This window comes from Polyergus mexicanus, unplaced genomic scaffold (genome assembly GCF_030449975.1).
Source record: "Polyergus mexicanus isolate NDT 795.1 unplaced genomic scaffold, iyPolMexi1.0 SCAF_15, whole genome shotgun sequence".
In the NCBI taxonomy this organism is placed as follows: Eukaryota; Metazoa; Arthropoda; class Insecta; order Hymenoptera; family Formicidae; genus Polyergus; species Polyergus mexicanus.
The window spans coordinates 5,905,293-5,927,387 of record NW_027223335.1 but is presented as its reverse complement, the minus strand read 5'-3'; the positions used below and the strand labels follow the sequence as shown (position 1 = coordinate 5,927,387).

At 36.0% G+C, this 22,095-nt stretch overlaps 1 protein-coding gene across 8 annotated transcripts in view; it reads right to left on the bottom strand.

Annotated features, from left to right (window-relative positions):
- LOC138940022 (latrophilin Cirl) overlaps window positions 1-22,095 on the bottom strand; it is a 517,985-nt gene that overhangs the window by 157,864 nt on the left and 338,026 nt on the right. The window contains exon 1 of one of the 8 annotated variants that reach the window (XM_070308490.1): window positions 5,224-6,306. The exons of the other annotated variants lie outside the window; for them this stretch is intronic. Within the exon in view, the coding sequence (XP_070164591.1) occupies window positions 5,224-5,242 (19 nt within the window). The 5' untranslated portion in view covers window positions 5,243-6,306. Of the gene's footprint in view, window positions 1-5,223; window positions 6,307-22,095 lie in introns of those variants that run through there. 8 annotated transcript variants of the gene reach the window in all.

Genomic DNA, 22,095 nt, shown 5'->3' with positions numbered 1-22,095 from the left:
CGTCGCGGCTCACGACCAATTCGATCGCTCCGGGATAAACCGTCCTCGGTCGCGAAATTATTTTGAAAGCCCGCCAGAAATTTCGAGGATTATCCTGCGCGTCGATATTTATTCGCAGCGCAATCGAAGCGGAATATTTTTCATATCGCGATATGTACCAGACTTCATAAATGCGATTTATAAAAAAAATCGATTTGGCAATTTTTTATCGAAATATTTTAATATTAATTATATTCGTGATACAATAATTCCCGAGATGCATTTAATTTCGAGAAACGGTGCAAAGAAATCTGGTGAATCCATATAATTTTGTAGGCAATTTGCATCGGTGTTATGATCTCGATGAAATAAGCAATAAAGTATTAATTTGGTAACCCTAATTTTTAAAAGGCATCAAAGGTGTATGAAGATTGAAGGATCGTCCATCGGAAACGGGAAGGATTTTCCGTAACGGCCGTAAAACCGTTTCGCACTTGATAGTAGAACGATAAAAAAAAAGGCGCTTAGTCTTTTTACGGTCTCAGATGAAATCCTTCGCTTCAGCGAACAGTAATTGAGCGCTATGTTCGAGACAAAAGCAAATTCAAATAAGAAGCTTCCTTAACGGAGAATCTGTAAATGGCGACAGACTTTTGATTGAGATCGTTCTATCGGAACATTTGCCGTCTATCATTAGTGAATCTGAGAAGAATCAGAAAATCAGCTTGAAATACCGAGACGTCTTTAGTAGAATACATGTACGATTTACAGAAACGATAAAAAATATTTTGAGAAAAATACTAAATATATTACATAACTCAAATCTTTCAATTGTAATTTAAAATATAAGTATAAAAGATCACTATAAGATAATTGATAAAATTTTTAAATTAATTAGATCTCATTAAAATTTTATAATATTCTATTACGAATTCCTCTGATATACATTCAACAATTGTTTCTTCTCAAGATGTTTGAACTATTAGTGAAAAAACGAATTAATAAATATATTTCTGAAATTAAATAAAAATAAAAAATGTTTGGAAAATTAAACAAAAATAAAAAATGTATAAAAGTTAAAATTTAAAAATTCCACGTTTAATTTATAAATATGTAATTCCTTAACAAAGAATAACGGAAAATATCCGTTATTCATCGTCAAAATATAAATTTTTATCTTTTGTTTTACATTCTATTTATTTAGTACATTATCATTTATACATTATCATTACACACATCTGTAATGTCACAACAGATCCACTAACGAACCCAACCCTGCGGTTAAACTCTCCCTCTATTTATGTTTTTTTTCTTTTGCATAAGAGTTTTATCGAAAAATTTCTTGTATGTCAGCTCTTTGCATAAATACTTGATACTTTGTTTTCATAAGAGCGAAATCTTAAGTTTCTGGTACGAAGAAGGTGCTTTCAAATTACTCCTTCGCGACTTTCTTTCGGCGGATTTATTCATCGTCGCGATTGCACGCGTGTACTGACCCATATTAAGTTAGCCCCCCCACCAACGCCAAATTAAATCAAATACATCAAATAATTTAGTGCTAATTATGTGCTAATTAGTTGCCGTAGTCCGAATTTTGTTGCTCAAACCGTTTAGCAGGAATTTACATTCAAAGTGGGGGGTGCTAGCTTGACATTAAGCCAGCCCCCCCCCCCATAGTGAAAAAAATATATAGAATGCTCGAATCAAAAAATAAAATACACTAGAATTTGTTGCTATTTTGTTGCTCTAAAATAACATAAAAATATTTAAAAAAAAGTATATTATTTAATTAATACCACTATATACTCAGTCTCGCCGCGCCGTACCATTCACTTGGGCGAAGTAAAAGTAAATAAAAAAATGTATCGCTCGCATGTATTTGGTACTAAAATAATCTGTGGACAATATACTATCGAAATATATAAGAAGCTGAATTTGTTGCTCCTCTTGCTTTTTTAAGAATGATGCGTTAAAGATATATGTTAAGATTACAGAGTGATCAGAGTTAAATAAAATGTAATCGTATTAATGATGATTTCGAATGCTAATAAAATAGTAAAATTAATGCGCTCAACGATTATAATTATGAAATCATTAATAATCATCAATGATGAATAATAGAAATAATCAAGGCAAAGATAATACGGTCAGTTATAATTCTAAATATTTATACATGAGCTATAAATCATTAATAAAAAAAAACCCGATTTTTCAATACTATTGTTTCCATAAACTAAAAATTATATTGACAATTTTAAATGTTTAATAATAAATTCTACTGACCGACCGATGCACCGCCCTTGCATGTCTCACTTCTTTCCGCATCTGGTCATCGCGAGATCCCTTCCGTTTCCGGTTGCTCCCTTCGCTTCAAATTGAGACGAGACAGTCTATCAATTTGTCCACTCATGCATAATCACTATTCTCATTATCACTATTTCACTCGTAGTCCAAAATCCGCAAAATCCGCCATATGCAATGACGCGGTAAAATTATTTCCATGCCGATTATAAACATGAAAGAACATATAATCGCGTATTAATAAATGGACGGAGACGATTTTCCGTGATTCTAATCGACATTCCCGATACTCACGACATCCACTTTATACACGGGATAAACTTGTGATGGATAAAAAAAGGCGAGAAATACGGAAAGAATATTTCAATCTCGCACGCTAATGCAATACGACGGTTACTGTAACGGTTACGGAAAATTTAGGCAGGTCGAGTAGTAGTAGATGGGGAGGGGGGAACGCGTCGTCGAATATCCGTTCCAGGAAAAGGAGCGAGCGCGTCTCTTCCAAGAAATAAACCGTACGCGAAAAATCCTGCGCGAGATAAATCAAACTAGCTCGAGCGACGCTCTTTTGCGATCTCGATTTATGAAATTGTGAATACAACTCTGAAAAAAGGATTACATTTGAAAACAATATTAAAGAATATTAAAGCAGAAACGTGTGGAACGCGACGCGCTTATATTGTCAACGCGATATTATTATATACGACAGCGAGTAAATTATTTCAGCGCCTAAAAATATGTTAAATAATGTATTCATCGATCGTTGTATCGTATTATAAAGTCGATATATCAAAACTACAAATTACTCTCGATTCGGATATTTCGAATATTCGTTCGGATGCGAAATTCATTTTCGATAGATAAAAGATGCGTGGGAAAAATCTTGTCGTTTGCGAGTATATATATATCGAAAGATGCCTTAATCACGATTACACGGGTTAATATAGTACACTCGGATAATCGCCTGTTATTCGATACAAGACCCCCCCGACACTCGTTCGTACGCGGATCTCACTTTCGACGGATAAAAAGACGCGAGAAACACGGAGCGCGACCGTAATACGTCTTGAGACTCGCGCTTGTGCGAAGGGACTGACACGATTACGGAAAATTTAGGCTGGACGGGTAGGTGTGGAGAGGGGAGGACCGCGTCGCCGAACGTCTCGGTACAGAAGCGTTCAAAAAAGTTGGATGTAAACATTCAGATATAAACAAAGAAGCGCGGCTCGAGAGAAAGAGAGAGAGAGAGCTTATATTACAAAATCTCGATCAATTTTCATGGCGAAACGATAATACAACGAGAATAATCGTTGAATAGAATGTGTAAGATTCGAGGAGGAATATATCTGAAAAGCAACTCACACACCACATATGAACATTCCTAATAAAATATTCTTATTTAAGAGAAAAAAAAAAATGTGTTCGGTTAGTCGACAGTTAGTCGACTAATTTTACACGTCAGGTTTAATAATATTCATGGTTGTAAAATTGACCAATCACGGTCATTCGATTCTTGATTGGTGATTGGTTAGTTTTAAAACTATGGATGTTACTGAAATCCAATTAAGGGTGACATGTCAACGTTAATCAATGTCTCTGAAATGCCGCGAGAAACCACGAGTACCAACAGCTAAATGACCCATATTAAGTTAGCCCCCCCACCAACACCAAATTAAGTCAAATACATAAAATAATTTAGTGCTAATTATGTGCTAATTAGTTGCCGTAGTCCGAATTTTGTTGCTCAAACCGTTTAGCAGGAATTTACATTCAAAGTGGGGGGTGCTAGCTTGACATTAAACCAGCCCCCCCCCCCATAGTGAAAAAAATATATAGAATGCTCGAAACAAAAAATAAAATACACTAGAATTTGTTGCTATTTTGTTGCTCTAAAACAACATAAAAATATTTAAAAAAAAGTATATTATTTAATTAATACCACTATATACTCAGTATCGCCGCGCCCTACCATTCACTTGCGCGAAGTAAAAGTAAATAAAAAAATGTATCGCTCGCATGTATTTGGTACTAAAATAATCTGTGGACAATATACTGTCGAAATATATGAGAAACTGAATTTGTTGCTCGTCTTAAAGTATTAAAAATCGATACTTTGTCGTCGCGGACCCTATACGACGCGCTATTATATTATATAAACTAACTAAAAGAATTTGTTGCTCGCATGTTTTTGGTATTAAAATAATCTGTGGACAATATACTATCGAAATATATAAGAAGCTGAATTTGTTGCTCCTCTTGCTTTTTTAAGAATGACGCGTTAAAGATATATGTTAAGATTACAGAGTGATCAGAGTTAAATAAAATGTAATCGTATTAATGATGATTTCGAATGCTAATAAAATAGTAAAATTAATGCGCTCAACGATTATAATTATGAAATCATTAATAATCATCAATGATGAATAATAGAAATAATCAAGGCAAAAATAATATGGTCAGTTTTAATTCTAAATATTTATATGATTATCAGATTATAAATAATTAATAAAAAACAACTCGATTTTTCAATATCATCGTTTCCGTAAATTAAAAAATAAGTTGACATGCATATTGTTAATTTCGTTAATGCACATGTTTGATAATTTTCATTCTCTAAAAATGACGCGTTAAGGATGTTAAGATTACAGAGTGATCAGAGTTAAATAAAATGTAATCGTATTAATGATGATTTCGAATGCTAATAAAATAGTAAAATTAATGCGCTCAACGATTATAATTATGAAATCATCAGTAATCATCAATGACGAATAATAGAAATAATCAAGGCAAAGATAATATGGTCAGTTATAATTCTAAATATTTATACATGAGCTATAAATCATTAATAAAAAAAAAACCCCGTTTTTTCAATACTATTGTTTCCATAAACTAAAAATTATATTGACAATTTTAAATGTTTAATAATAAATTCTACTGACCGACCGATGCACCGCCCTTGCATGTCTCACTTCTTTCTGCATCTGGTCATCGCGAGATCCCTTCCGTTTCCGGTTGCTCCCTTCGCTTCAAATTGAGACGAGACAGTCTATCAATTTGTCCACTCGTGCATAATCACTATTCTCATAATCACTATTTCACTCGTAGTCCAAAATCCGCCATATGCAATGACGCGGTAAAATTATTTCCATGCCGATTATAAACATGAAAGAACATATAATCGCGTATTAATAAATGGACGGAGACGATTTTCCGTGATTCTAATCGACATTCCCGATACTCACGACATCCACTTTATACACGGGATAAACTTGTGATGGATAAAAAAAGGCGAGAAATACGGAAAGAATATTTCAATCTCGCACGCTAATGCAATACGACGGTTACTGTAACGGTTACGGAAAATTTAGGCAGGTCGAGTAGTAGTAGATGGGGAGGGGGGAACGCGTCGTCGAATATCCGTTCCAGGAAAAGGAGCGAGCGCGTCTCTTCCAAGAAATAAACCGTACGCGAAAAATCCTGCGCGAGATAAATCAAACTAGCTCGAGCGACGCTCTTTTGCGATCTCGATTTATGAAATTGTGAATACAACTCTGAAAAAAGGATTACATTTGAAAACAATATTAAAGAATATTAAAGCAGAAACGTGTGGAACGCGACGCGCTTATATTTTCAACGCGATATTATTATATACGACAGCGAGTAAATTATTTCAGCGCCTAAAAATATGTTAAATAATGTATTCATCGATCGTTGTATCGTATTATAAAGTCGATATATCAAAACTACAAATTACTCTCGATTCGGATATTTCGAATATTCGTTCGGATGCGAAATTCATTTTCGATAGATAAAAGATGCGTGGGAAAAATCTTGTCGTTTGCGAGTATATATATATCGAAAGATGCCTTAATCACGATTACACGGGTTAATATAGTACACTCGGATAATCGCCTGTTATTCGATACAAGACCCCCCCGACACTCGTTCGTACGCGGATCTCACTTTCGACGGATAAAAAGACGCGAGAAACACGGAGCGCGACCGTAATACGTCTTGAGACTCGCGCTTGTGCGAAGGGACTGACACGATTACGGAAAATTTAGGCTGGACGGGTAGGTGTGGAGAGGGGAGGACCGCGTCGCCGAACGTCTCGGTACAGAAGCGTTCAAAAAAGTTGGATGTAAACATTCAGATATAAACAAAGAAGCGCGGCTCGAGAGAAAGAGAGAGAGAGAGCTTATATTACAAAATCTCGATCAATTTTCATGGCGAAACGATAATACAACGAGAATAATCGTTGAATAGAATGTGTAAGATTCAAGGAGGAATATATCTGAAAAGCAGCTCGCACACCACATATGAACATTCCTAATAAAATATTCTTATTTAAGAGAAAAAAAAAATGTGTTCGGTTAGTCGACAGTTAGTTGACTAATTTTACACGTCAGGTTTAATAATATTCATGGTTGTAAAATTGACCAATCACGGTCATTCGATTCTTGATTGGTGATTGGTTAGTTTTAAAACTATGGATGTTACTGAAATCCAATTAAGGGTGACGTGTCAACGTTAATCGATGTCTCTGAAATGCCGCGAGAAACCACGAGTACCAACAGCTAAATGAGAAATTTTACAATTGGTGAAGCTTCGCGTCGCGTTTTTCACACGTTTCGTATTTCAATATACTTTAATATTCTTTTAAAATATATGATTCTTCTTCGATTATATGTATAATTTCGCCAGAAAATAATCGCGAGATTGCAAAAGTATCGCTCGAGCTTCGTTATCTTATCCTTGTTCGTATCGCGAAGGTTTTTTGGCGCACGATTTTTTTCTCGCAAAAAAACTCGCTCGCTCCTGTTCTTGGAAGAGATATTCGACGACATTCCCCTCCCCTCCCCCCACCTATCCGTCCAGCCTAAATTTTCCGTAACGCTCTTCACACAAGCGCGATTATCGAGACGTATTACGGTCGCGTTCCGTATCTCTCGCATCTTTTCATCCATCGAAAGTGAATTTTGCGTGCGAATAAGCGTCGGGAGTGGTGAATGGAACAATGGGCGATTATTTAAGTGCGTCGTCCGTTAATCCGGTCTTAATCAGAACTTTGTACAAATGCGAAAGCAAAGGGACGAGGAGCAAAGAGGAGCGGAATGGAGTGACGTTTGCAACGCATCGACTGGTGAGTCAATTTGTCAATGATTTTATTTATTTATATAATTGTCAATTTTTATTGACGATGCATTCGCGCTACTTTGAGAATTACTTGGCTATAATAATTATTATATTTGCCACATGTCTCGTGACATTCATTGCAAAAAGTGACTGAATGTCAAGCTAGCACCCCCCACTTTGAATGTAAATTCCTGCTAAACGGTTTGAGCAACAAAATTCGGACTACGGCAACTAATTAGCACATAATTAGCACTAAATTATTTGATGTATTTGATTTAATTTGGCGTTGGTGGGGGGGCTAACTTAATATGGGTCGTGTACTGCATGTATGAAGGACATGCGTTCGCGGATATATACTGGAATATCACTCCTGAAGCGATGTGCACAATGCTTATAGAATATTTTATATACAGCATATTTTATATAAGGCATGCAAATGATGATACTGCTAATTTTCTACAATTTCATATATCTCTATCTTTATTATCTAGAAAAAAAAATTGTTTACGTAAAATAAATTACATACATATAACAAAATTTCATTTCTCATCTAACTTTATAAAAACAATTATTTTAACATTTACATTTTCAAAAAAATTTGTTATATATTTAATTTTTCAGATTTTTATCAAAATTATTCTCGTTAATTTTGTTTTATTTCATTTGACATTTGTTGCTCCAAATGATACAATTTAACGCATACATATCACAGACATCATAATTAATTTAGATACAATATATTATATTATTATTAAAAGTTATTTCTTTTATTACCATTTAATCTTAAAATATATTGCATTGTGTGTTTCTATTGAAATATTGAGGCAGAATCATCCAATATCTCTATGATTAAAAGATTGAATATATATTTGTTAAAGGCCAATAATAATGCTCTTTTAAAGAATTGGACTTTACATTCAAAAATGAATAATTTTAAAGTTACCACAATGTAGTTTTATAGTCTAAATTTACAACTTTGGTAAACTTTACTTTGTTCCCACGTAAAATAAAGTTCGACTTGTCACACGGTTCAATTTCAAATTAATTTCAAGCCGAGATTTTTTCGATATCGAAACGTGTTGCATTTATATCGCAAACATCGTGTTGATTGGTCGACGAGGTCACGAGAGAAATGCAGCTTTTATTATTAATACCTATATCGTATACATATATTTGTATATATATATATATATATATCAATCGTTCGTGCATCTATATGAAGTTGCATAATGCACATATACAGTTCTATTCAACGCTTATATGGAACGTTATATCATTTTATAATGTTTATTGGCAAGAGTGGAATTGATTTTAATAAAGAATAGAACGATGAAAGGAAGCGAACCAATGCTATTGTTAACCTTTGAGATAGATATTGATGTCTTGAATTGTTTCAGTCCTTGATAAGACATATAAATCGTCTTTCCAATAGGTTAAATAATTTTGAATTGCCACCTTTTAGATAAAGTATCGTTTCTGAGAGTAATAAATATGTCAATTGTGTCATTCTTTGCCGTTTACTTTATATTATTATTAAATAAAAAATATTTATAAAGTTTTAGATATTGTTAATTTCATCGGATTAATTAACAGGTTTAAGTACGTTTGGCATGTGCATTTTGAGCTCAACATTTTGCATTAAATTAATACAAGACAATTTTAATAAAAATCTTCATGCAGATGCTCATATTCCTATGTTTATTGGTGCTGTTGTCGTTTTAAGCTCTACTTTCCTCGTACTTATGTTATGACGGAGAAAGGATGTAATTGTTATTCCTCTGTTCGTAATGTTTGCATGCCTGGCTCCTTGCTCACAAACTTGCAAACGTTGCGCATAAACGCGCGCATCTAATGCGCGTAAACATAATGCGACCCTGTAATGCATCCGCATACGCTCACATGCGCGCATCCATATAATATTAACCAGGCGAATAAGCACAGCTTATCGATGTAATACGCATCACACGCACACGCTATGCACTCGAATGCGTCTAGTAGCGCAACATTCCTTTGTTCATATATACAATATATCGTTGCATTAAGCATTATACGTATACATTCGTATACGTATATATGGATAAACATGGACATATACACATATATATAGACACACGCACAAAGAGTTACAACGCTTGAGATAAGTTCACACACACACACACACACACACACATCGCGGATATATTAGATGATGCACTCACACAGGCATCAGGGCGCGTGTTCATATTGACAGCATATTTCACGTGAGTCACGAATTCACGTATACTCATATACATACACACACACACACACACATATATATACATATACATATATATATATATATATATATATATATATATATATATATATATATATGCAACGCGTATAAGTAAGGTGGTGGAGTTAAGCGTGGGTAACGTTTGTGAAACACGAACTCGCGATCCCGTATCGCGCGTAACGTCATAATAAGGAATGTTATTACTTCTATTGCGTTTCTCCAGAGATAAGCTTGTACTACGCTGCGATCCTGTTCCACCATACGTAAGCCAAGGACACGCGTGAATCGAATACATGAATGCGCCAAGTAGCGGAGACCGACTTGAGATTCAGTAAGTTAGTTCTTACATTAAATGAAATACTATTATAGCATACTACTATATTATTACTCGATACTATTAAGCTATATAGTTGCATAATTATACTGTCGCATAATTATATAACGAAATTATACATAGATAATGAAAAGTGAATAATCACGAATAGATGAGTATGTACCATCTCCCTCCGGAGAAATGATTAATAGATATTAAATATGTATAGGTGAATATTAAATATATATTGTTCAAAAAGAATATAGCTCTCTCTCTCTCTCTCTCTCGTACGAGTACCACCATTTCATACCTTAATATTTTGCTGGCATTTCTATATAAAATACGTCAAAATATATATGTGACGCAATTAAAAAAAATATTTCTCTTTGTCGTCACCCGCGAAAAGTGATGCGACGCGCGGGAAAACGAGAGGATATCAAACGACGTGCGAAATGATAGCGCGATATATGTGCTACGTTTATGAAACACGCGTGTTCTGCTGGTATGCGATGATACAAGGGAGCTCGACGCAACCGACCATCATTCTCCGCGATGAAGGGGGATGTGTCTTATCCTGGCGGCGAATCGTATTGTCTGCGGACGAGATCTATGACGAACACCACGGAAACGCGATACGAGACGGACTAAAGCTCGTAAAAGCTCCATCTCCGGGCGTCCCTTTCCCCTTTCGAATTCGCCTATCATCCCTCTTTCCCTCTCTCGCGATTCGCTTAATCTTACCGATAGTCATGTGTAATCTTTATTGCTTTTGCCACTGCTATCTCTCGTAATTAACAAAGTCGGATTCAATCGAGATATACAATACAATATACAGTATATAATTTTTTTTTACGCATAATGTGATTAACATGTGCCGTATACAATTAAATCGTACACGATCGTAGATTTAATAATTGAAAATGATAAAACTAACATCAGTTACGGCATCGACGAGGTTCAAAGAAATACTGTCATTGTCTATGTAAAAAAAAAAAGCACAATAAATTCTTTTTAAATAAACTTTTCTTCGTGTTATATATTGGTTCTCGATGCTTAAATATATATAAGAAAATATAATTTATGTATTACAAATTTCTCATCACGAATCTAGCCTTTTGACTTGCGATAAACTAAAATAATAAATCTATAGATAAAATAAATTATTATTTGCAAAACATATATCATTTGCAATCCTTTTACGATTATATGTATCCCTGTATTTTCCCGAAAAAAATTAAAAGTTTTGTTTCCCAAACTTTTGTTTCATCCCGTATTCCTGTATGAAGAGGCAAAATCGTTAGCCAAACATGTATGCGAAAAAACTGAGATTTCGTCTCGCGATCGACGATTCAGTCTGCGTTCTCGCGCGATTGAGCGAATAGAATGAGAGCACGGACGCGCATCGTTTGTCCTGCCGTGAAACGCTTGTGTGGCTTCGAGGATGCTACAATTTTCAGGGGTGCTTTCGGTGACACTCGACAACGCGGGTCGCCCCATTCACGTGAGCGCGTACCGGTGCGTCTCTCTTCTGTAGAGAGACTTCGGTAAGTCGTTTGTACTCGACGAGGGGGAAAAAAAAAACAAAAAAAAGAACCCCACTCCCGTTCGACCATCGGCGGCCATTGGCGTGCTCGAGAAGAACGGGAACGATTTTGGTTAGAAAGAAAAGAAGCGCGAAACATACTATGCTTTTCTTTTGCTCTGCCGAGACTTTACTCACCGCAATTGCAAGCTGAGCGACTCTTTCGTGCTCGTGCATCCAATTTCAAGTTAATGGCGGGAAGTCTTCGCAACGATGAAGACGTTTTGTTAAGAAAAAAAGAATGTAACAACTTGACGCTTACTCGTGGTAGGTATACGAGATGTTTCAAAAACATAGATTTTAATTTTAAGGAATTTTACCAGAAGATAGAAGATGTCGCGATCCGATTATAATTTTTATATGTGGTTATTGATAGCTTTCGAATTTCCGGTTTCACTCTTTGAAAAATATTATTATTGCTTACCGGCAAAGTGCCTTCGGGAAAATTTTGACGTAAGAAACGAAACGGAACACCCTTCTGTAAATGTCTCAATCTTCTTACGGCTTTTCCCGTTGTTCGTTTGCTCACAGTGGTGTGTCCCGTGGGTAACATCGTCTAGATTACTGAATGGAGTCAGCTAACCTCTCCGAGAGAATCTCCCCAAGCACGAGGACATTGTAATTATGTATTCCCGTTGCTCACATCTGGGACCTTTCGCCAGCAAGTTGCGTCCCCATGTATGTTTATTACGTTCTCTATTGTGTGTTATATCTTCTCGTCTCTCTCTCTCTCTCTCTCTCTCTCTCTCTCTCTCTCTCTCTCTCTCTATATATATATATATATATATATATATATATGTATAAACGCCTAGGCGTTAGTCTTCCAATATCTGTTTTTGTAACATCAACCGCAATATCAATTTCGTTTCTCACCCTTTACAATATCCCTTTCTATCATTTGCCTTAGTCAAGGTTTATCTACTTTCTATGAGGAGTGAATCGTCCATGTAAATTTTACAAATTTTTTTGCGCACTCTTCGACGATTGCCATTTAATATCATTGTATATCTAAGAGTATACAAAAATCGCACGCGCATGTGCGGGCTGCGAAAGAAATCGACTTTCCGAGATTACGACGAGAAATAGGCCACGCGGAGAATATCGCGGAGATTATTATATCATTTCGCACGAGTGGACGACCAAAGGTGTCTTGACCTCATCCACACTTCGAAGAGTGCACCAGAGTTTCGATCTATGGTAACAACTTGACAAGCCGCTTACATAATCTGCACGATTATGTCGTGTCACATACGTCAAACACGACTGCGTCATTTTTTTCTCTATTATATAATTTTTCAAAAGATAATTAAATAAGTAACAATTAAAGCTACCAAGTAGAGCATTAAATCACACGATGTTTTTTACATCATAAATATGATGTAATAAATATAAACCTTACAGATATGTAACAACTATAAAATATTTTCAAAATTTCTCAATACATACACACACATAATTTTTCAAAAGTATCAAATCGTTATTTTTCATAATTTCTGAATTCTTAGTACATTAAGATACTTCATTTCTATTAAATTAATATTATATTTAATTAATTACATGGAATAGCTATGAAACATCATATGCACTTTATCTCATTTTGAAAAGATTAATAAATTATAAGAATGACAATTTGCGTAAAAGCGTAGTTTTTAAATATGATATTAATTCCAAGATCGGAATTCAAATATCGCTCGCGACACGTATAATTGGTCATAATATACACGCTCAAGCAAGTAACAAGACGTGAATGAAAACGCAATGCGAATGCTCTCTATAAAACTATCGGCCGCCATTCCAGCCAAGTGAACTAAAATATAATAATACGCTGATAGGCAAAACGTGCCGTATACCGTCGGCATGAGCCGAGGAGGAAGATGAGAAGGAGAAGGAGGGAGAAAGACGAAAGAGACGGGGAGCGGTCGTTCGATCGATCCGTCCGCGTCGTCCTCGCGGAAACAAGTATCGCCTCGTAAAACGGGGTTTATCCGCAAAATTCTAATATTTATTCATACCCGACGCGGCGGCGGCGGCGGCGGCGACGGTCGACCGGGCGGAAAAGCGATCTCGAAATCCCCCGGGGGACGAAAAGTGGATGGCGGGATTACTCTTTTCTATAAGGTGTATACGTATAACGTATATCTATATACAGAATGGCTTTTTTTCAGAGCGCAGCTCAGTATTTTTTATTATTGCAGTTGGAGCAAGTAATTGGCAAAAAAATAAATAATGTACATATATATATATATATATATATATATATATATATATATCATGAAGTAAATTAATTTTTTATGAAAACTAGTCGGAATATATCGATAAAATATTTCAAAGAAAGAATATTTAAAAAATGATATCATAGAGCTAATATAGAAACCAGCTTTAAAAAGAGATCAATAACTGACGAAATTATTTCTTATTTTTAAAAGTTTTCTTTAATTTCTTTGACGTACTCAATCTTTCAATAATAGCTGTCGAATGAAATGCTCTTCGACAGACTTATATTGGGGCTACGATATTTCTGACAGATCCATGTCTCTTCTTCTTTTCTCTCTCTCTTAATACGACTCAAGTTTCATCGCATCATAAAAAAATATGATTAAAAAAAAAGAGAAGAAAGAAAGAAGGATACAAATTGTCGCCTTTCGTAGCCAAGTAAATCTCGGTCGAGTTACCTCCCCGCATTTTCATTAAAAAACGGGTTAATTGGTGCGTGTGAAGGAACACTCTATAAATAGCAAGACTAGGGGGACGGACTCGAAGCGCGCAGGAAGAAGACCGGAAAAAAGGTCCAAGCGATGAAGCGAGCCTGCTAAGTGGCTCCACCGGATTCTATCGGGAACGCCGATGGCTCGAGACCACTTTCCTTCCCTTGTCTCTCGTAGCCGTACTATCTAGCCGTTCTCACCCCAATCCTCCATCTCACCAACCCCGACTCACTTTATTCATCTTCACGACTCAGCAGTATCCGCGTGCGAGAGGGATGGAGTAAGAGTCGGAAGGAGAGAAAGAAAGAACGGCCGTATCGTCGTAATAAACTTCCAGCCGTCCACAGGGGTGTCGCGGCGACACCATCCAGGACACATCGACCGCCCCCCCCCCCCAACTCCTTTGTCATTCTCTATCGAGAATATGGCGGGCGAGAAGAGACGACACGAAGGCCTCGCGAGACCATTTTCAACGCTGGGAGAACTACCAAATTGCTCGACTATCCAGCTTTCTATTTTCATGAATCCCAACGAACGTCTGCACGGAATCACAATCAGCCCTTACCCCCCAACTCTTGCCTACGCTCCTCGGTCGCTTATTATGGATTGTTAGTCGTGAAAATAACGATCGCGACGAGACTGATGAAATAGAGCCCTTATATGTTCAACTATTAACGTTATCCCGTTCTCCGAAAAGTAAGTCGTAGAAATATTAGTGTTCATTTATGAAGTAATATATAATATCGTGTTACTAAAAAAATCTATTCAAAAGCATGATTTATTTTTATATACGAAAAAATGTGTCGAGGCAAGCGCAATCTTATTTCTATTCTTAAATGATAAATATTAATACAATATAATTATCAATAGAAATATAATAATAAGAAAGAATGTTATGGAAAATATTTCTTTCCACGAAAATACGCATCGGATCCAGCATAGCATATAAAAAGATTGTAGAAAAAATAAACTGTGACATGTTCATCTTAACGTTGCAAGGAGAGCCGAAGATGTGTTATCGATTCTGTTTAAGGATTAAGCTACAAAAACGTAGAGAAAAGAAGCCATCGAAACCCTCCTGTCTATCCACGTGATACGTGAAAGATGCCGCGATGAGTCGCGGTATGAAATAACACACCGCACGGATGCATCACGGGTGCAACGATGAACGAGAAACTACATCAGTCTTGATATCGAGCGACATGGCGATCTGTCTGTTCGCTCCTAACGTGACATACTACTCATTAGATTCGCGAGAGCCTCTAATTTATCGCCGAATAGAGGAGAGATACTCGACGTCCTCGGAAAAGGGCGACGCGTATTCTCCGGATTTAATGACGTCCGAGACACCCTCGTCACAGGCACGACTGGGGTGATTTCCGAGCCATTGCGCGCGATCGCGACTCGACTAAGAGCACCTCGTTTTTAATTGGGCGGAAAGAGCCGATAAGCGACGGTCCTGTCTCATTATGAGACTCCTCTGTCCGAGGAAATATCGCGTCCCGAGAATGTCCAAGCTGTAGAGCACGAATGAAAAGTGACGCACGAACTGAGTGCGCCTTCATCTCTCCCTTCTTCCCTCCCCCCCCCTCTCTCTCTCTCTCTAGCTTTCTCGTATTTCTTCTCTAGAAATGTTCATCACTAGTTTTCATAACTAGTCCTTCCTTCCATTCTTCGTCTCTTTCAAGTGGTAATAGAACGAGAAGTAGTAATTAGACAATTTTATGCAAGATGAAATTGATTTACCATAAATTCTCTGAATTCCGAATATGTTTCTAAAGTTTGAATAATAAAAAAGTTGAATATTTGTTCTCATTAATTCGCACAAAATCAGATGATTCCTCATTGAACAACATTGTCTACAACTTTCGTATGACGACATGTGATAATTTAGAAAAAGATCTTAAATTTTTTCAAAAGTTCATTTCTTTTTCTTGTATCTCACATCTAAACTTATTACACAGATATTTTATAACAATATCCATTGTTTCTATATTTTCTGGTATTTTTATAAAATCTCACATTCTTATCATAATTTCAATTTACGCATGTTATGGTAAAATTTCAATTAAACGTCGATAGGAATAAAAAATATTCACAATGCACGCCAGTCGCGTGGTTATATTTCATTCACCCATCTTTTCACTCGCTCGTCAAGTTTCAGAGTGATAAATGCTTTTTCGACAAGAAGAGGGAAGTTGGTAAGAGGCCGAATCTGTTGTCGCGAAAAAAATTTGGCGGCATGACACGCTATAGTAATTAACTATCAAACTTCTTTTGCCCATCATATCCGTATATCGTTGAGAAAAATCAACGGAATTTGCATTTATATGAAGTTCTCGATCGATCTTTATTGAATTGAGGTGTCGAAAACTTTTCCGTTTTAATTTTGAATTAATTTTAAAAATGATACGTATAAAAATATTATATTGTAAGATGTTCTTCTAAAAAATGTATATTATATTTAATCAAGAAATGATATCTTTTTTATTATTATCATTTTCTCCTCTTTTCTCTTTGTCTCTCTTGATTCTATATATTTATTTATGCAAATAAGAAACTATATTCTTAATTATTCATGAATAATAATCTGTAGATATGTTATCATATAAAGTAAGAATCATACGATATTTCCTCGCAACCTTTTCTCGTGATTTTTGATGAAAAAAGGGATTCAGAAATTTACATCTTTCTAAGAATATGATAAGGATGACTTGACCGATTTCGAACTTGATTGCATACATAAATCTCCATCCACGCGAGAGAGGTGAGGCGTCTCAAGGCGAGAAGTTTTATCGCCACAAAACTTCGGTCACGCCAAAGCCGGCAATTATCATTAAAGCCGATGGATGTGCCATCTCAATGGCGATGGTGTGTCCCAAGGAGAAGTCAACGCGAGGAATGCCGTTCTCGGAGAATCTCCGTGATGAATTAGAAATCGATCAAGACCGCCGGTCAATTAAGCAAGCGGATAATCGCCTGGAATCTTTCATAAATCATCTTCCGAGATAGGGAAGGGCTCAGCGGTGTTTAATTCGATCGGCCGCGGAATTTTTCGAAAATTTATAAGGAATGTCCAAGAGAAGCGATTGCGATATAAAGGTGGACGGGGGGACGTGACGACGAAGGAGTTTCGCGGATTAAGCTCTTCGTCCCGAGTTAATTGCATCCTACGCGCTCTTCGTGCCTCCTTTTATTCCTCATCCACGCGAGACGCCGCCATTTCGGAGCACAATGCGACGTGTTTCGAGAAGAAACGGATGGGTAGGAGGAAGGAAAGGAAAAGAAAAGAAAAGAGAAGAGGAGGAATGGAAAAAGAACAAGAGTTTGGGGCGAAATAAAGCGTCGTACCATGCAAAGATTCTTTTTTGCAGGCAACCACTTTGGCTTGACCCACGCGAACCTTTTCTTCTTTTTCGCGAAGGTTCGCGAGTGTTCCTCTGTCGTGTTATAAGGTGCCCTTAAATGAAGTCAATTGTTCGGAAAATAACTAGGACTACTTAAGGTAAGTATTCGCGCTATTCGCCGAGGTTGGCGTGAAAATTAAGTCGTTGAAAGACGATTGATTATTTTCATAGCGACTATACATATTTAGGATAATTTTATTCACTCGCTTGGGTCAAATATATGAATTCTAAAAACTGTTGCTCGTTATTCTTATTATATCACTGTCAAATCAAAATATTAATTTCTATTAATGTATTTCTTCTTTTTTTTTCCTGTGGTAAATTAAAGGAAACCGCGATTAACATCTTTTCTATATAAATGTATATCATTTTTTTAATATATTTTATTATATTTTTTAGATATGTATGTCACTTTTTTTATAAGGAATAGTGATAAACTTGGTCGTTAAGCTTTGAAAAAAATCGAGTATAGAATTTGTTATTTGCACATCGACGATAAAATTGAAACATAGCGCAACTTTATAAGCCAACGTTATAATCCAATATAGCATTTTTATGATTTACAAGATTATTCGATCAATAATAATTTATTCGGTAATACGCAAAATGGTTATTGATTTTCCACATGTATAAGTGAGTGCATAGAAATTTACTATAGTCCATACACATGTTTCATACCGACTTATTAATATCCCGTGCTGGAAGAGTCGACAAATAGTAAACAATACGCTCGCACAATTAATTTTCTACCAGAATTGCTGCGTTTTTTTTTTTTAATTAAACTGCTTCCCTCTTTCCTTCTTTCTATCTCTCTCTTTTCTTTTTTAGCTCTGTGCATAACAGGAAAACACGCAATAAACTTTGGCGCTGTATATACTAATTTAGAAAAATGATATTTATCCTTATTAATACTAATATTAATATTGTTACTGTGTAACAGCTGGCTCCTTCTTCTTTTCAGTGCTAAGAATCACGTTGGAGTCTAACACGACAGAGACAAAACGCGGATTATCACGCTTTCCTACGTGCATTTGCGTGAATAAATGCGGCTCAATTTTATTTTTCCTTTCATACGATTCTTTTTTTTTTTTTTTTTTTTTTTTAATGTACACGGCTTTCATTTAGCCGGGTACACTAGATTCAAACCAGTTCATGCTTCATCTATTTCGCGATTTTAAAAAAGCTCGACTTAATCTTAGAATTCATATATCATTAATGTCTATGAATTTCTTACTTTAAAAAAAGACTAATTCTTTTATAATACTCATTTGCTCTGTTAACTTTTATTCATAGAGATTTTTTTGTTTCCCTATTTCTCTCATTTTAATTAAAATAAATTTATCTTATGGATATTTTCCTTTGTGTGTGTGTGTGTGTGTATGTGTGTACGCGCGCGCCCTAAAAATAAAATATCTTATAGATGTAATATCGGCAATAAACATGTGCTCAATATAATTAAAGAACATTTCTAATAAATTTATTTCCAATGATAAATTTTATTTAGATGTTACAATTTCATTTATTATTATTATTATTATTATTAGAGAGAGAGAGAGAGAGAGAGAGAGAGAGAGAGAGAGAGAGAGAGAGAGATCATACATTCCAAATATAGCGTAGTTAAATCGTAAAATGTCCAATGTCCTGCTAAAAAAGATTAGTTTTAAGTACACAAAAGAGAATCAATTATATTGCTATATTAATTAAATAAAGTTGATCTCGTTTTATTTTCGTTAATTATTTATCAAGACCGATAAAATTGCATCATGTTCTATCATTCAGACGCTAATTTTTATTTCAGAGTAATAACGATATCATGTATTTTCCATATATTGCAAATCGGCATTTCAATCAAACATCTAAATTATATGTATATTATTAGAAGAATTTAGATTGGATCTTTTTTCACTCTTGACATATCGGGACAGAAATGCTTAAATCGTTATTTGATATACGTTATTATCGTTTTTTGATATACACTATTTAACATAATTTAATTTGTTATAAATATAGAAAAAATATAGGATAAGAAAGTAAGGGTTTTATATATTTATGTATTATAATACTTATCGTTAAATAACGTAATATCGTAAATATTTATTTTCGTAAAAGATGAGAGAAAGAGAGTCGGATTTCCATCATTGCGATCTGCTCGCGAATAATTTGATCGAGGAATAAATATTGATTCGGCACAGAAATTGGTAAGGCATTATCTTTTGGCATCGTGCATCCGTTCGATTCGATTGGCCGATTGTTTCCCGTTCTTTTCTCCTTTTTTCCACATACGCGAGATGAACAAATAGCCGAGCGAAAGCGTCCATTCGAGAGGCACTGCTCGCAGGCCAAACGGCGTTCGTTAGTAAAAGCCACATCGTTTTCGAGACTCGCCCTCTTTCCCGTTCAATTATCCACATTCGACTGTCCATTATCGCAATGGTCTTTTCCGGAGCAACGAATTTACTTCGAACCAAAACGCCACGTCGTCTTCATGATTTCGCGTATTCGAGGCCATCGAAATTTTATAGGTCGCGTCTATTAAAAATATGAATTAATATATAAAAATAAAAATACAAACAAAATAAAAAAATAAAAAGTACAACATGAGAGATAAGAACGATTTAATTTAAAATAATTTAACTTTCTAATAAATATATGAGACATACTACATATATCTAAATAATTATAGTAATTATACAAATTTATACATTAAAAAGAGAACTGTAGTGAAATATATAACATAAAAAAATATAAAAATTAATTTAATAATTTATCATGTAAAACGAGATGGTTGCATCGAATGTGCACCCACACATCATTATAGAGAAAAACGCACAGGGGCACAGGAGAAAACGCTAAAAATAGGAAGCTGTACAAAGCGATGAAATAAATCATGCGGAAGAATTGTATGCGAAGAAAAGATTTTCGCCAGAGAATGCGCTTGCATTTTTGATCGCTATAAGCGCCGATATACTAGCATATGAACACCATTACGCGACGTTCAGCTTCGACACGCAATCTTTGAACACAGCGCTTTTAGCCCGAATATGTCGTTTGCTATGATGTGCTCTCTCTCTCTCTCTCTCTCTCTACATCATATTTCTCTTTGTTTCTCCTTGCAGACTACATTGAAACCCTTCTCGTTTAACAGCGCACGTTCACGTATCGGTGAAATCGGTATATTCAAGTTCAGCACACGCAACTCTCGTGTGAACTCCCATTTAAGCGAAACGTAAAAAGTTGCCGAAAAGATATCCTCTCATCGCTCAAGTTACATGCTATTCTTTCAAATGCAGCCATGAGGCAAACGCGCGATATTCTTCAAGTAAAAAAAATATTTGAACAATATGCTCATTTTTTCGATAGAAAGTGAACATTGCACAAATTTAATAATAATGATAATTACAATTATCGTATCAATTATAAGAAATATAAATAAAACAACGTGGATTCGGATTGATTATGAATGTTGTTCGCAAATTTTGAAGTCTATTTCTAATTTTTCTTTCGATGCTGCAATTAAATCTCAAATTAAAGTTTTTTATATCAATTGACATATAAAAACTACAAATTAAACTGTAGTAGTTTTATTACCATCTTGATAGTAGAAGGGTTAATAATGAACCAAAAAATCGACGATTTGCTCGCTCAACTGAAACGAACACGAATACAGTTTGTGTGAAGGGCGGGGGGGGGGAGGGGGAGGGGCGGGGGGGGAAAGAGAAATGCCGGTGCAAGGTGTCGGCCTCGTTTACAGCCCCGTGCAGCGGCGCGTGAAAACAAAAAGGATAACTCCAACACACGACGACGGTTCCTCTAGTCGTTTCGAGAGGCGGTTTCTCGCCGAATCCGGCCGAAACACGGAAGCCGACTTCACACAAACGAGTGTCATTTAACAATCCGGTTGGTGGGCTAAACCGAAGGCCCGATTTTTCCGGATCTCATTAGCCGCGTGGCTGCACGCGCGCCGCCATTATAATCCCCCGACAAGCCGACGTTAACTGCACTAATTGCGTTTGAAGTATAAAAAAAAGTACGCGAAAGCGTGGGCGAACAGAGAGGGTGGCGGAGAACGAACAAATATATCAGGCGGGGAAAAAAAAAAGAAAAAAAGAAGGATGCGCGCATTTTTAAGCGCGACCGGCGACGCTCAAAGCTGATTGGCGAAAATTCGCACTCCATTATCACGCTCGTAAATTAGTTGTTATTACGAATGCCCGGCGGCGCGTCATCTCTCTCGTTTGCGAGGAGATTGAATTTGTAATCCTTTATGGCGCGCCGGCTTCATTAAAATTGTTTCGTGCGTAATTTGCGCGATCCGATGCGCTCGCGATGCGCGCAGTTTTTGTTTTTTCGGCGTCATTATCGCTGATTTTCCACGAACGCGCCGAGAGGAATCGATCGTACGGCTGGAATGACAA